The 15,824-nt window shown below is 40.7% G+C and overlaps 1 protein-coding gene across 1 annotated transcript in view; it reads right to left on the bottom strand.

The window, feature by feature from the left end:
* The window catches only part of radil (Ras association and DIL domains), a 30,728-nt gene that overhangs the window by 2,373 nt on the left and 12,531 nt on the right, over positions 1-15,824 (bottom strand). The window contains 9 exon segments of the mRNA XM_037689833.1: positions 1,462-1,783; positions 2,215-2,441; positions 2,749-2,899; positions 3,222-3,394; positions 8,004-8,127; positions 12,580-12,696; positions 12,911-13,023; positions 13,196-13,347; positions 13,497-13,534. Of these exon segments, the coding sequence (XP_037545761.1) occupies positions 1,462-1,783; positions 2,215-2,441; positions 2,749-2,899; positions 3,222-3,394; positions 8,004-8,127; positions 12,580-12,696; positions 12,911-13,023; positions 13,196-13,347; positions 13,497-13,534 (1,417 nt within the window).

Here is a 15,824-nt window from a genome sequence, read left to right as displayed (position 1 = left end):
GTATCATTATGATGGTATGTGCAATACCATCCATCCATCCATCCATCCATCACAGAGCAGCAAGTGTATCATTATGATGGTATGTGTAATACCATCCATCCATCCATCCATCCATCCATCCAACACAGAGCAGCAAATGCATCATTATGATGGTATGTGCAATACCATCCATCCATCCATCCATCACAGAGCAGCAAATGTATCATTATGATGGTATGTGCAATACCATCCATCCATCCATCCATCCATCCATCCATCCATCCATCCATCCATCCATCCATCCATCCATCCATCCATCCATCCATCCATCCATCCATCCATCCATCCATCCATCCATCAACTTAACCTGCTTCTTCTTTTCAGGTTGCAGGGGTCACTGGTGCCCATATCCAGCTACCACTGTGTGAGAAGCGGGGTACACCCTGGACAGGTCTCCAATCCATCAGGGGACACACAGAGACAAATGAGACAAACAACCATTCACTCTCTCACTCACACCTAGGGACAATTTAGAGTTACCAATCAGTCTAACATGCATGTTTTTGATCTGTGGGAGGAAACTGGAGTACAGTAGATCCTGGTTTGTCGTGAGGGATCTGTACCTCCGTAGCCCTGCGATAAGTGAAAAACCGCAAAATAGGAACAGAATGTCATGATTTCAGCTCTCTGCCTCCAGCTGCACTCTTGGCCACGCCCACTTCTCTGTTCTGCTTGGAGATCAGCTGCTCTCCGTACAGGAGGAAGCTTCTCCCAGGTGCTAAATAATTTAAAATAATTAATTTTAAATAAAAATTCCATGCCGATCGTTTGGCTCATCCATCAATCAGCCAATTGTGTGTCATGTCCAATCTTACTTTGAAAAATCACGATGGAGCGAGTCCACGATAAATGAACCGCAAAGTAGCAAGGGACTACTGTACCCGGAGAAAACCCATGCATGCACTGAGAGAACATGCAAACTCCACCCAGAAAAGCCCCCAGACCGGGATTTGAACCAGGGCAACCTGCTTGCTGAGAGGCGGCAGCTCTACCAACTGTGCCACCGTGCTGCCTGTTTGCCAATCTTACAAAAAAAACCTGCTGCTTATATATTCATACTAAGCCTTTATGGTCCGGGTCCCAGTATCAAGACAACCAGACAGCTCTCACTGCCACTGACATCCACACCAGATTTACTGTGGATAGTGGCCAAAACGGCTACACAAAGAGTGTTGGGATGACAAATGAAAAAAAGAAAAATACCCACTGAAGTGAGGAAAATGTGTGTGTGACACAACTTGGTCATCTCAGTGTTATCACAATTGGATGTTTTTCCTGATATCAAGCAAGCAGCCCTGTTCTTTACTTAAATTAATACGCAAAGAAGATTTTGTATAAATTAAAAGAGCATCAACCATCAGAACTCTAGGAGTCACGTGAATTCCCTTATACTTCCTTGTTGTTGTTGTTGGCTCAGCCTACCTTCAAGTCCATTGATGATGAGTCCGTTGGTCTTTTTGCTCTCTGCCACAGATCTACCGGAGCAACCGTTAATTTGAACACTGCTGCCAATGACCTGCCCAGGCCCTCCTCCACCCTCAGGATACAGGGGGGTGTTAGGTGGGGTCAGAAGGCAGGATGGATCTGGATTTGCTGCTCGTGGATGGTAAACAGTCCCATTCCTTCTGAGGCTGTGTGTTTGTGATTGGCCTAAGGATCTGTCCCGTCCTCTCTCCTCTGATGTGCCTTCGTCCCCGACGCTCCCAGTGCGGGGGCTGCTGTGGGCTGGAGGTAACAACTCCCTCTGTGTTATGATGAGGAAACACTTTAGAAGACAATCTTGTTGGAATAAAGCATGCAATAAATTTCAGTTTAAAACAGTGATTATTCATAATTATAGTATAATTGTCAGTAGATAAAAAACAAAGCTGAAAAGTTTCATTCTAAAAACTCTGAGTACATATATGTATTCCTAGGGTGAATGTATACATTTTAGGGTGCTGCATGCTGGGGATTATGGTCTAGTCAGCTGTCCCCTCTAATTAGACAGCATCAAGTCTAATCAGATTAACCATGATTTAACCATGTCTCGGTTTGTGTGTGTAAGCCGGCGTTGAATGGGAGTAGAAGGTTTTGTATTTTAGTTATGGGATTATGAAGAACTTCTCCAAAACCAAAGCAGTAATCCATGACCGGGATTACTGCTGGGCTCATGTATGTGTGAATCGTTCTGACCTGAACATCCGGCCAGTCAGCCGTGTTGGTTCCATTGGACTGCGTGCGCACACTGGGAGCGCTGGTGTGTGTTTGCGTCTTGGTGCGTAGACCCCACAGATAGTGGCGAACGTAGAGCAGCTGTCTGTAGATGCTGTCCTCGACGCACTCGCTGTCCAGGTCCACTCTGAAGCCAGAGCTGGGCAGCACGATGGGTGGATGGTTCTCAAAGCTCTCCAGGAGGTCGACTAAACACAAAAACTGATGTTAACAAATATGCACAACATCTAATGTCAGCATTTCTCTATCGGTCTGTTCTTCTGGCATGCAGGTTATCATCCAGATAATAGCTTCATTTTTTTTTCAGACATGTATCATGTTTTGCTTTCAGAAATATTTTAATAATAGTAGCACCATAAGCTATTGTTACAAAGTCAATGCCACTAACTGCATTTATTTAGACATCATGAAACTCACAAGCTGCAGTTTAACAACACGAGGAGTTTATGTTGCAATCCTTTTATCAATGTTTCTGACTAAAACCAAAAGACTTACCTGTTCTGTAAACATACGCCTCATCCTCGCTGCTGGGCTGCCACATAGGGACAGGGCCTATCTCTGCTGTGAGCTGGTACTGAGTGAGAATCCTGTGGAGCTGGACTGGTTTCAGACTTGGGTGCTCACTGGACAACACACGCCAACTCAGCTGCAGAGAGAGGAAAAATGAGTCTAGAGTCAAACGACCAGGGATGATGACTGTCAGGCGGTAAACGTTGTTGGCTGTGCTGTGCCCGACAACATCTATCAACGTCACATCGCTTTAAGAAAATCCATTCAGTTTGATGCGTGTGTAAAACAGAGAAAGTGACGCATGATCCCTCATATTTTAGCACTTTAGTACGTTTCTTTAAAATAGTGTTGACTGTTTAGAAGTGATTATAATTGGGTCTTTTTTTTATTTGTTGTGAATATTTAAAGCAAAGCAGGACAAATGCTGAATAAGACTGTAACAGATGTGTGTGTGTCACCTGTGTGAGCTGCTGCGGGGGCGTGGCCACTATGGACACAGTACTGTTGAGTTTTGTAAAGAATTTGTCAGCCAGATGTCCCAGACCAGACTTGGCTGCCCATTCCATGACCATTCTCAAACACGCCTGAATCTGTAGAGCTGTGGAACGCTGAAACCAACCCCGAGGGGGACCTAAACACATGCGCACACACAGAAAAGGAGGGTAATCTTGATCATTTCATCTGAAACCCTGCTGCAGATTTTTATTTGAGGGTGTGTGTCTTGGATGGAAATACATTAATATACAAACTGTGTGCTTATGTTAATGTGTGTGTGTGTTCTATATAACAATTCAGACATTACTTTTTAATGAAGTTGTGATTGAAGCCACTAAGCACCTGCAGAATACAAATGCTCTGCTGCAGAAGGTGCTCAGCGGACTGTGTTTTACTGGTTTTCTATGCAGGGTTGTACAATATTAGAAAAAAACATGACATTACTGTAAAGGATGGTAGCATCATTAACTGTGGTAAACCTATATGTTTTGTCAGTACAGTGCTCACAATACTCTCCATGTGTTGTCTGTGGGCATTTAGTAGACTGGGGGGGGGGGGGGGGGGTTCCATCTGATTGTCAAAATAGTATATTTGCATGCAGTTTGAGTGATGTTTCGGTGGTGAAGGAGATTCAAGGGTGCAGGCGAGAAGCCTGCAGGAAGGTATGATACAAAGACTTTAATCCAGGGGTTCCCAACCCTGGTCCTTGAGGAACACCATCCTGCATATTTTAGTTGTTTCTCTGCTTTAACACACTTGATTCTGTGACGTAATTACTTCCTGAAGCTCTGCAGAAGCCTGTTAATCACCTGTTCATTCAAATCAGGTGTGCTGGAGCAGAGAAGCAACTAAACCATGCAGGATGGAGTTATTCAAGGACCAGGGTTGGGAACCACATCTTTAATCTAAAAAAAAAAAAAGATAAGCAGGCAGGTGACAAGAAAAGAGAAGAAAGCCTCTCCCCTCCCCCAAAAAAGAGGCCCAGGGCAGAAACATGTGAGGCTTTGACTACAGCTGCCTCAGCCAAAGGAAATTTTATACTCTGGGATGCATGATTGGTGATTAAGAACAGGTGAGCTAATGAGCAGCTGAATCACAGGTAATAATAATAAAAAAGCACTAAAATAATTCAAAAAGACAAAATGACTAAATACCACAGAAACCCTACAAGTGTGGAAGTTTGAGCCTGCAGTTTTTTTAATCCTTTGCAATTTTGATACTGCACATGCTGATGTTGCAATGTTGATTTTATTTAATGAACAGCCCTAAACTGTATCAAAGAACTTAATTAATAGTTCAGTGGTAATTTGAGGAAGGACCAATTTGTTAGGTTAACATCACCTTACTGGAGTTGCTGTCCTAATGCTTACTGAGAAACATTCAATAGAAAGATTGGCTCTAAAATAGCGATGCATGATATTAGATATTTGGCTGATATCCGATATGCTGATATGTTAAAACTTATTTGGCCGATAACCGATGCAGATACCGATATTTTATATACTTTCCTTTGTCAGAACATTGCCCTCTTATTTAGGCTTATTTTCTACAAAAAATATGCAACAGTTGTAGGAGCTGGTGACATATATTCAGTAACAGCCATATGCATAGCACTTTAACTTATTTTAAATGAAAAGTGTTAAATATTATTTATTAGCATTAGTCACCTGCGATGCTGTCTCACATGTGGAGGCTTGTTCCAGGTTCCTATAGCTGCAGTGTGAGATCCTCTGCACTCCTGTGCATGAAGCACAGCCTTTATGTTTAAAGTTTTTGTCTATCCATTGTGCTGTAAGACTAATCATGCTAACGAGGCTAACACGACGTCCAAATGTCTGTGGTGAAACTCACCCAAGTGCTATTGACTACTAGCTTCTCAACGATGTTGGAAATGACGGCTAGTTACTCGGGTAAGGCTACGTCAGAAAAATATCTCTGACTGGGGACGATGTAGTGATGAAGTGTAGTCCAAAAATCTTCAGAATCTGATATCTTCAACAACAAGAAAAAAAACCTTCCACAGCACCGACATTTTGACTTCTTCCTCTCTGGTGTGATGAGATCAGGTAGGCGTGCGTGACGTCATCACATTGTGCTGCCGCTGCAGGCATCCTTGTCACTGGGTTGTCATACAAAAACAGCGCCTTTTATATCGGTGAGTTATTTTGATGGAATGGCCGATGTCCGATATTGAACTTTAAAGCTGATACTGGCTGATATCGATACCATGCCGATAATATTGTGCATCCCTACTCTAAAATGTTTCGATGCCAGCAGATGTTTGATGACTCAAATGTTTTTTCCTTAGATCTTCAGTTACCATTAAAAAAATGCTAGAACCTGATTTCCACTGGCATGAGTGGTGTATAAGTGTATAATGTATAAGTTGTTAGTTCACTAGTTGTTGCCTTTTTTGCAACATCTCAGAGTTTAGCTTGTGTCACCTATCAGCTCTGTAATCTCTGAATTCTGTTGACCTAATTTACTATATTCCTGTAAGTACAACACCACATAAATGTCATCTGTTTCATGCAGGCCTGCAGCTGTTTTCATCACTTTTAGTTCCTGGCACTTTAAAAAAAAATCATAACCAATTACCGGTATGCATCCAGTCTAGGATTAATTATAGACTAAGAGCACATCGCCTAAGAGTTTCAGAAACTAAAATATTTGGCCTTTCAGTAAGGTTTGCTTATTTAAAACTTATGTAACGTCTTACAAAATTGTCTATTAGAAAAAGACTGGACAAAGAATCAGCACTAAACTGCAAACATCCTGACATTATGACACTAAACAAGTGACTATGAGTCAGGGAGACAATAAACTGGGAGCATTATCTGCTGACTGCGCACACACACGCATCCCTGACTATATTCAACCATATGTTCTGGATGCACACACACACTCCTCCAAGTAATAAGCTTATGTCTAGGCATACAGTAATCTAAGTTTGAAGAATTTCAAACAGACGAGACATCACACAGCCTCCTGTCAAAGTGTGATAATGCTTCATAACAGTTGTTTACAAACACAAGCACACACCTACACTGCTTTAAATATACTAGGGTCAACAGCCCAAACTAAAAAAGTTGTTTTCAGCACAAGTATGTGACATACAAGATGTCACAGCATATCACGGCCCACCTTCAAATCCAGTTCAAAATACTCCTGTATGTCTATAAATTGCTGAACAGTTCCCCCCCCCCCCCCCCCCCCCCCCCCCCCACCCCATATGTCCACCACGTTCCCTGAGGTCAGCGGACCAATTGCTCCTCACAGTTCCAGGAACTCGTCTTAAGTGCAGAGGTGACAGGGCCTTCTCTGTAGCAGGACCAAGACTTTGGAACGAGTTACCTCTGCTTGTCAGACAGGCCCCCTCCCTCTCAGTTTTCAAATCCCTTTTAAAAACTCACTACTATTCAGTAGCTTTCAACACCAAATGATCTGTGTTGTGAACCTGTATGCTCCACACTGGTTTGTCATCATATTTATTATCTGCATCGTTTTTATGTCTATTTTTGATTTACTTAATTTTGTATATTGCTTTGTGTGCTGTCTGTTGTTCTGTCTGTACAGCACTTTGGTTGGCCTTGTCGCTGTTTAAAGTGCTCTAAAAATAAATAAAATGGTATGGTAAAAATGGTATGGTATCAAAACACCGCTCATAATTTTAGTTTTTTATTTGCTGAGCTATAAATATAACATGATGTGTGTTGTTTAAGGAGTAGCTGAATGTGAGTAACTGTGTGTGTGTGTCCTTGTTTATGCTACTTTGTAAGGCCCATTTTTCCAACTTATACTAATTTGCGAGGACCAACTGCTCCTTATGGGGCCCAAAGCCCGGGCCCCATAAGAAGAAGTCCCGCTGGTGGGTTAGGGGTTAGGTTTAGGACTAAGGTGTGAATTGGGGATGTGTTAGGTTTAGGGTAAAGGTCAGGGTTAGGCTATAGAAATTAATGAAAAATGAATGGGTCAATGCAAAGACCCCATAAAGATAGCAAAACAAACCTGTGTGTGATGTGTGTGTGTGTGTGTGCTTTGTGAAGCATCCAGTGCAAACGTCAGCGATACCTGCCACAAACTCACTTCCTTGTTTCCATGGACACAGTCAGCAGAGAAATATCAATGAGCGACAAAAAGGGGAGTGAAGGAGGAAGAGAGAAAGCCAGACAGACGGAGCGAGGGAGAGGGAGGAGGTGAGGATGACATGGAGGACACTGTAGCTCCTGCATGAATATAAAGTTATTATTGATTTTCCCTTTACCAAACATGTCACCTCTCGTCTCCACTGGTGAATAAAGACACCTGAAGTGTTGTACTGTGTGTTTTAGTGAATGTGCCAGAAACTAGGAGGTGAGTCGGCTGAACATGTGGAAATGTTGTTGGTAGATTACTCTTATGTACTTTGATTGACAACACAGTTAGTAAGATCATCAAACAAGTGAACTTGCTCTCGATCCTTTTTCACTCTTCACACCTCTTAATTCCCTCTGCTCTTCATTGTCTTTGCCCCCCAATAGCCAGATGGAAAGAAGGAAGGTAAAAAAGAGGAGAAGGAAAAGGAGGGGGGTAAAATAGAATGCAGATAGGAGAAGGGCAACGAGGACAAATCTGGGTTAGTCCCTGTCAAAATGCTGACATGTACTCAAGGGCGCACACACAGTCTCTCTCTCTCGTACACTAATAAATCCAGTGGGAGATGGAATGGAAAGGAGAGTGGGACGCTGCTTTTTTTTTTTTTTTACCTTTGTCCATTAACTGATTCAATAGTGACACATTGGAGAAGAAAAAGAGGTAAGCAAACATCTGAGCCTGGATCTCTGGATGGACCAAGTAGCCCTGCAAAAGCTCCTGCGCACTCTGAAACACCTGCACACAAAGAAATACTACCATTATAAAATACACAGAGGTACTAATAGCTTCATGTAATAACACATGCAGCCTTTTCTTAAAATAATAAACATGAAGATCAGCACCCTTACAACCACTTCCCCAATACTAAGTGGACCCGTGGCAAAAGAAAGACACTTTGCTGTCCTTTCGTGACATGTATGCCAGACGTATGGAGTCCCGTTGTTCCTGGCTTTAGGACATTTGCAGCACATTCTTTGGGTTTTATGAGTTTCAAGGTGGGATTTATTTTATTTGTAAATGGATTGTACTTATATAGCACCTTTCTATCTTATCCAGACACTCAAAGTGCTTTACACTACAATCTGTGTCCTCATTTACCCATTCACACATCACTTTACTAGATCTCTACAAAGCTAATTGAACAAATCATTCTAAATATACTAATCAGATCTTTAGATCACATTCATACACCAATGGGACACACATCAGAGGTAGTGAGGGATTCAGTGTCTTGCCCAGGGACACTTGGACATGTGACTACTGATGGATCTGAACCCCCAACTCTTGCATTGGAAAACGACTGCTGTAACCACTCAGCCACAGCTGCCACAAATGGTAAATGGACTGTAGTTATATAGCACCTTTCTATCTTACCAATATACTCAAAGCTTTTTACAACACAAATCGTTGGTTACGTACTGTAACCCCAGATTCAATGAGTATAGGCGTAGCCCTTTAAGACTTTTGCTAGTGGGTTTATCCCTTTGTGCGCAGCACTGAAAACTTTAGTCCACGTCCACCTACTGTGTGGGCCTCACCCTCGGTCCGTATAAATTACGGTGAGACTGGGTAATCGGCTCCCAAATAGCTTTTTTCTTCAGCCATTTAGGAACCAGTGAGGCCCAGAGCTTAAGGGCTACGCTTATACTAATAGAATTTGGGGTTACAGTATGTAACCAACGTTCTATTTCGTCAAGGCTTCGCCCTTTAAGATTTTCGCTAGTGGGTTAAAGGCGAAGCAGGATGTAGTCTATGCCTCACTGGGTCCACTCAGACACAACATGAAGCACCTGCTTGCACAAAAAACATTTCATCACTCAGCCTTCTGTGTGCGTAATTATGCGCTGCGTAATTGCGTGCTCCATGCGCAGGAGTGCACCGGAGAAGATCGCTGGTGAGGAAAAAGGCTGAGATAGCAGACCTGTTGCTGTGCGAGTAGCAGCCCTCCACGGAAAAGCATTCAGCGAAGCTGCTGCTAACATCACCTTTTTGAGGAAATCATTCGATTACCGCAAGGAAAAAACACGTTTGAAAAGGCTATGGCGTTGTCCAGCAGGTATCGACCCGCCATGGAAAAACATTCAGCGGGGCTGCTGCTAACATCGCCTTTTTCAAGGAAATCATTCGATTACCGCAAGGAAAAAAACACATTTTAGAAAAGGCGATGGTGTCGTCCAGCGGGTAGCGGCCCACCACGAAAAAGCACTCCTCGGCACTTACTTTGAATAAGGCTGTTCGGCTGCTTCTCCTCGGGGAGGAAGAGCTCACTGGGATGGCAGGAGGTTGGCGTGGCAGAGACCCAGGCATCCTTAGCAAAGGTTGTGCCGGCCAAAGCTGGACAACTTTTCCTTCTTCTGACAGTGCTAGCTAGCTGGCTGAAGAAAAAATGGGAGCCGATTACCCGGTCTCACCGAAATTTATACGGACTGGGGGTGAGGCCCACACAGCAGGTGGGCGTGGACTAAAGTTTTCAGTGCTGCGCTGCACGCGAAGGGATAAGCCCACTAGCGAAAGTCTTAAAAGGGCGAAGTCTATACGAAATAGAACTGTGTCCTCATTTACCCATTCATACAGCACTCTACTACATCTACACAAAGACTAATCAGTTCTTTAGATCACACTCATCCACTGATGGGACACACATCAGAGGCAATTAAGGGTTCAATTCAATTCAATTCAGTTTATTTATATAGCGCCAAATCACAACAAAGTTGTCTCAGGGCACTTTACAGAAACATTCACATACATAAAAGCCAATTAGTAAAGGGTTCAGTGTCTTGCCCAGGGACACTTCAATATGTGACTGCTGGTGGAATCGAACCCCCAACTCTTGCATTGGAGGACGACTGCTCTAACCACTCAGCCACAATCGCAACGAGTTGACACTCTTATTTGCATAAAACATGGCCTTATATGCATAACTGTCTTTTACAGGCGATCTTGTGTACAGTAGTCTCTCGTTTATCACGGGGGATTCGTACCCTGAAGCCCAGTGATGAGTGAAAAACCGAAGTAGGAATTGTAGTACAAGTAGTAAAAATAGTAGTTTATTTTAGTATATATAAATGTGTTTTAAACCCTTCACACACTCTTGCAATATTCTAAACAATGTTTCTAAACTCTAAACGCTCTAAAAGAGCCACAGAATGTCATGATTTCAGCCACCTGCTCTTGGCCACGCCCACTTCTCCACTGCAGTGCGGAAATATGAGGAGGGAGCATCTCCGCAGCTGTGGGCTGCACAAAGACCTGTGCACCTGCGCAGGAGGTGCTAAATAATTTAAAATAATTTATTTTAAATAAAAATTCCATGCTGATCGTGTGGCTCATCCATCAATCAGTCAATTGTGTGTCATGTCCAATCTTACTTTGAAAATCCATGATTGAGCGAATCCGCGCAAAATGAACCACGAAGTAGTGATGGACTGTACATGCATATCAAAAGATAACTTCTGTTTGACTCATAGGCTGATGCATTCTCATTTACAGCCATTTACACAAATAAAATGAATTCAAATGTCGCATGTATTCATTTCCATTATAAACAGTGGTGGAGAAAGTACTCAAACACTGTACTTAAGTAAAAGCACAAATAATCAGACAAAAATGTACTCTAGTAAAAGTAGAAGTACCACATTAATTTTTTTACTTAAGCAAAAGTAAGTACTTGCTTTTAAAAATACTTCAAGTATTACAAGTAAACGTATTTGCTGAATGTATTACCTAATGCATGGTCTACAATATCATTAAGTGTGCCTACTGTATGTATATTTTCTGTAATACATTAATAGAGTTGAGCCATTTTAATGAACGATGCTGCAGATAATACATGTTTTTATTGTGTTTACTCTGTGACACAGTTCACACTTGGACTTGTGATTCTTCAGAATTTCAGGGATGACCTGCAGAGTTAAAGTTCATGAAACAAAATAAGAGGAATGATTTTACCTTTGAAAGTTTTTATTTAACACAAACCAACGTGTCATTTTAACTGCAGTAAAAACATTTAAGCAAAAGTTGTCTGTTTGAAAAAAGGAGCATTAGACCTAACAAAGGAACAGGCTCTGATCATTTCAACTCCAGTTTGTCATCAACTCTAGTTAAAATACTGTCTATTCAACCTTGTAATGGGTCTATATTGAACAATATTTTAACTTCCTGTCACCTTTTTCAAAACTTGGACCTGAGTATCGAGACATTTGGAGACATGTCTTGTCTCCTAACATCCCATGAACTGACACATTTTAATATTGCAGCAAGAATTCCTTGTTCAAGTTCAGAAGAAGTTTGTTTTCAAAGTTTTTTGAGTCCAGTCTGGCTCTTTTGGGAGATAAAATCTGTCCAGCTGTACTGAATAGTCTTTCAATAATCTTTCAATAGTCTTTCAATAATCTTTCAACAATTTTTCAATAAGGCCAGGGGTTGTGCATATCTTCTGGCTGACTCTCCGCGGTGGAATCCATTTTGGGTGTGTTAGCGGTGCTGTGGGCGCGCCCAGCTCAATGACGTATATACTAGAATATACGTCACTGGCCCAGCTCTTCTTGAAGACGGGTCTAACTTTATCTGCACATTTTACAGTGATTCAATGGACCAACTCCCCTCTCACCATTGGTTACTTTCAAACTAACGAACAAATAAAAAAAAAAACACAACGTGAATGTAACGTGTAATACAATGCATTGTAGAAATGTAGTGCAATAGAAAGTACAGATACTTAATGTCAAATGTAGTGGAGTAAAAGTCGAAAGTATCCACCTTTAACTCTACTTAAGTAAAGTACAGATACATGAAAAATGTACTTAAGTACAGTAGTGAAGTACTTGTACTTTGTTACATCCCCCCACTGAATAAATGACACACTAACTCAGCTGTGATAAACGTACTGCCTTTAATCTATTTCTTAGTGAATGAGAAACATAATAAAATGTTTTGATTTTCAAAAAAGCTGTTGGGACTCAGACTGACCAAACTCAGAGTTTCAGGTCTTAGTTGGTGCTACATAATATTTGTGTCCGAATGTTCAGCTCCATGTCAAAATAAAACAAAGGTTTGTAACTAGCCACTATTATTAATGAAGATAAATGAAAACAACCTTTATTCAACATTTCTGTATGCAAAATTTAAAAAAGCATAGTGAGGCAAAGAGATGGATTTTATGTGTCTTTCACAATAACCTATGCCTACCTGCAGGACCCTGCGCACGGGTTCAGGAAACCCGACACCTCCTTTCCAGCAGGGCTCAGAGCTGTCGACTGGAAATGGATTGCAGTCCAACAAACCTGGCAACACCACATAAAGAGCCTGGGCACACGCACAGAAACACAAAACAGAAATGTGTCAAAATGAAACTACAGAACAATTTAAGAATTTTTTTCCTCTCATCTAGCTATCCACTAATTAAATCAAACCTTCGGTATGAATAATTGTTATTATTCATCCTGTTTAATTTTAAAACCACAAAAACAACGGCCTCCCTTTTAAAGACTATGGCAACGTTGCCACAGTGATGGATCACCTTAGTGATATAGTAGACACATTGCTGAAAAGTGTACATGATCACTTCTTCCAAGATAGTCATAGCCTCCTCATTGGCTGTAATGGTCGCCGATAGCAACGACTCCTTTGACCCTAGAAATAGATGACAGAGACATACTTAAGAGGTTTACAGTGAAAAGCAAAGCCTAAAACTGTGACATCATCTCCTGCATGTCAGTGTGAGTAACGACTCTTAACTCAGGTTGTTTCCACACTCATCGTTCAGACTTTATGTGCGGGTCCGTGTGTGTGTGTCTGTGTGTACCTTGCAGCGTCTCAATGCTGTGTGTGTAGGCTGGAGCTCTTTGCTGGATGAAGTAGAGGATCTCTACGGAGTTGGACATCCAGAAAAAGATAGTCTGCAAATCTGGAATCAAGTCTGAGATGCTCAGCAGAGACAGGGAGGCTGGGTCCTGACTACATGGACACACACACACACACAACAAGGTGACTGGTTAAAGAGTTGGGTAGACAAACTGACACAATCAGCACAGCAGAGTACACACTACAGTACAGAGTACACATGCTTCAATTATTTCCATTACAAGTTAGAAAGTGATACTCACTGCTGAGCCTGCTTCTGAGCCAGCTCCTTTGTCTTCTCCTGAAAAATGCACACACACAGACCAATTAAGTTCCCATTAAACTTTTAGCAACTGCGTAGGTGAACTACACTTCATGATGCCTTTGCTACTTATGAAGAGAACACCACTACCATTTACACAGCCCAGGCAATCTCAGAATATATTGTGTTCTGCTGGTGCTAGTGGTAAAAGAAACCCTGATGTGTCTTAACTCGTTCAGACTGAAGGTTACATCGAGCCATGGAAACCACAGTGGTTTCACAGGTAAAGTAACAGTATCAGCCTAAAATAATATGTTTTTATGTACAAGAGTCATTGAAAATAGCAAGTAATAAATATAACTTCATTTCTAAATAGAAATCAGAACATAAAATGGCTGATTGTTGCATCAGTGAAGGGGCCATAAAAGCAGAAATGTGCGAGCTCATTACTGTTGAAAGATTTATAAAGCTGCATACAAAACAGTATTAACTAACTCCAGTAAGTAGTAGTAATAATATGTAAGAGGATTTGAGCCATGGTGCAAAACATTAACGTGACGAAATAAGTAGGTACATATTTTATTTTCTAGTGCAAATCTATGGTGGCCCTAAGGTGTAAATGAACAACATTTGAAACAATGGAATCACATTTGAAAAAACGGAATTACATTTGAAAAATAAAGTTAATAAACAACAACAACAACAACAACAACAACAACAACAACAACAATAATAATAATAATAATAATAATAAATAAATAATAAAGTTAATAAAGTTTATTTTTTAAATTTCCTGTTTAGCTTAATGTCATTCCGTTTTTTTAAATGTTGTTCATTTACACCTTAGGGCCACTGTACAAATCTGAGACATTTGAAACAGAAACAAGGTATTAAAAGAGTAGACTACTTTTTTTTTTAAACAATGAACAGTAAAAATATATCCGAACCAATTGGTTCTCTAAATCAAGAGTAAATGTCATTGTAAAAGTACAAACACAAATAAAATAAAATGACTGGGCTTCAATTCAATTCAGTTCATTTTATTTATATAATGCCAATTCACAACAGAAGTAATCTCAGGGCACTGAACAGAAACACTGATATACATAAAAAGTATGTAATGACTATTTATCTGAGGAGCAGACTGTTTTGAGTTTAACTTCATCGTAGACTCTTGTCTCAGCTTTTCAGCAAAAACAGCAGGGCTACAGTTCACACAGCTAAAAACTGCACAATAAATCATGATCTGTATATTCTTGATTTTTAAATTCAAATTAGTAAACTCTTCTAAAACTGAAAGAACTGACACCTTTACTCAGGACTGTCATGAATGAATTGAAATTATATCAACCACGGAGGGGGAGAGGGTGGACTCCAGAAACCATCTTAGCACCATCAAACTGGTTGACCCTCTATGAGAAGGTGCTATTTATAAGACTGAGTTTGTTGTGGCTCCTCAGACTGATGAAGTCCTTTGGATGAAAGACTAAAAGTTTCAACAGAAAGAAATCGTCCAGAGGACTTGACTTAACTTTGTTGGATTTTTCTACCTGGATTATTGAGCATGAACTTTGATATATCAGTCACAATTATCTAAACTGTAGCTGTTACACCACTTCTGTTTAAATATGACAAATTATTTTCCAGATGATAATCTACCAGGTGGGATTGTTTTTATTGTTGTTGCCTGGTAGAGAAAATGACTTATGATCTCTGTAGTGTAGCTCTCTTAAGCTGATATAAAAATATATATTTTAAACTATGTTAAAAGTGATTACTTTAGCTTTACAGTTCATATTTGTATTGTACATATTTTACAATCTTGATACTTTTCCTGGTAATTAACGCTAAAATCAAAAAGTTCTTAATGCAAAAGAGCCTTCCATATGACTCCAAAGAAATTTGAGGCTTCTCATCCAGTGATATTTACATGCTATTACTTGTATCTTTAATTAATCTAAAACAGTCACACCATTCACAATTTGCCCGTTTCATCACAGCTGTTGTTCATTAAGTGTGTAAATACTCTAAATTGGTGATAACAAATGTGCTCTAATTACCATTAGTGAAAGTTATGAAACTCTAAAAGAAGGAAAAATGTCGGAGAGCAACCATTAATCTAAATATCTAAATAAACACATAGGTCATGGTTACTTCTCATCCAGTTACAGTAATGACACTTTCCTTTAGGTGGAAAATTTTTCTAAGAAGAAAGACAGTTAGAACCCAGTATGGTGTGTGTGTGTGTGTGTGTGTGTGTGTGTGTGTGTCCGTGTGTGTGTGTGTGTGTGTGTGTGTGTGTGTGTGTGTGTGTGTGTGTGTGTGTGTG

This window comes from Nematolebias whitei, chromosome 16 (assembly GCF_014905685.2).
Source record: "Nematolebias whitei isolate Nwh7 chromosome 16, NemWhi1, whole genome shotgun sequence".
In the NCBI taxonomy this organism is placed as follows: Eukaryota; Metazoa; Chordata; class Actinopteri; order Cyprinodontiformes; family Rivulidae; genus Nematolebias; species Nematolebias whitei.
Note: the sequence above shows the minus strand (reverse complement) of the source record. Positions and strands in the feature narration are given on the sequence as shown.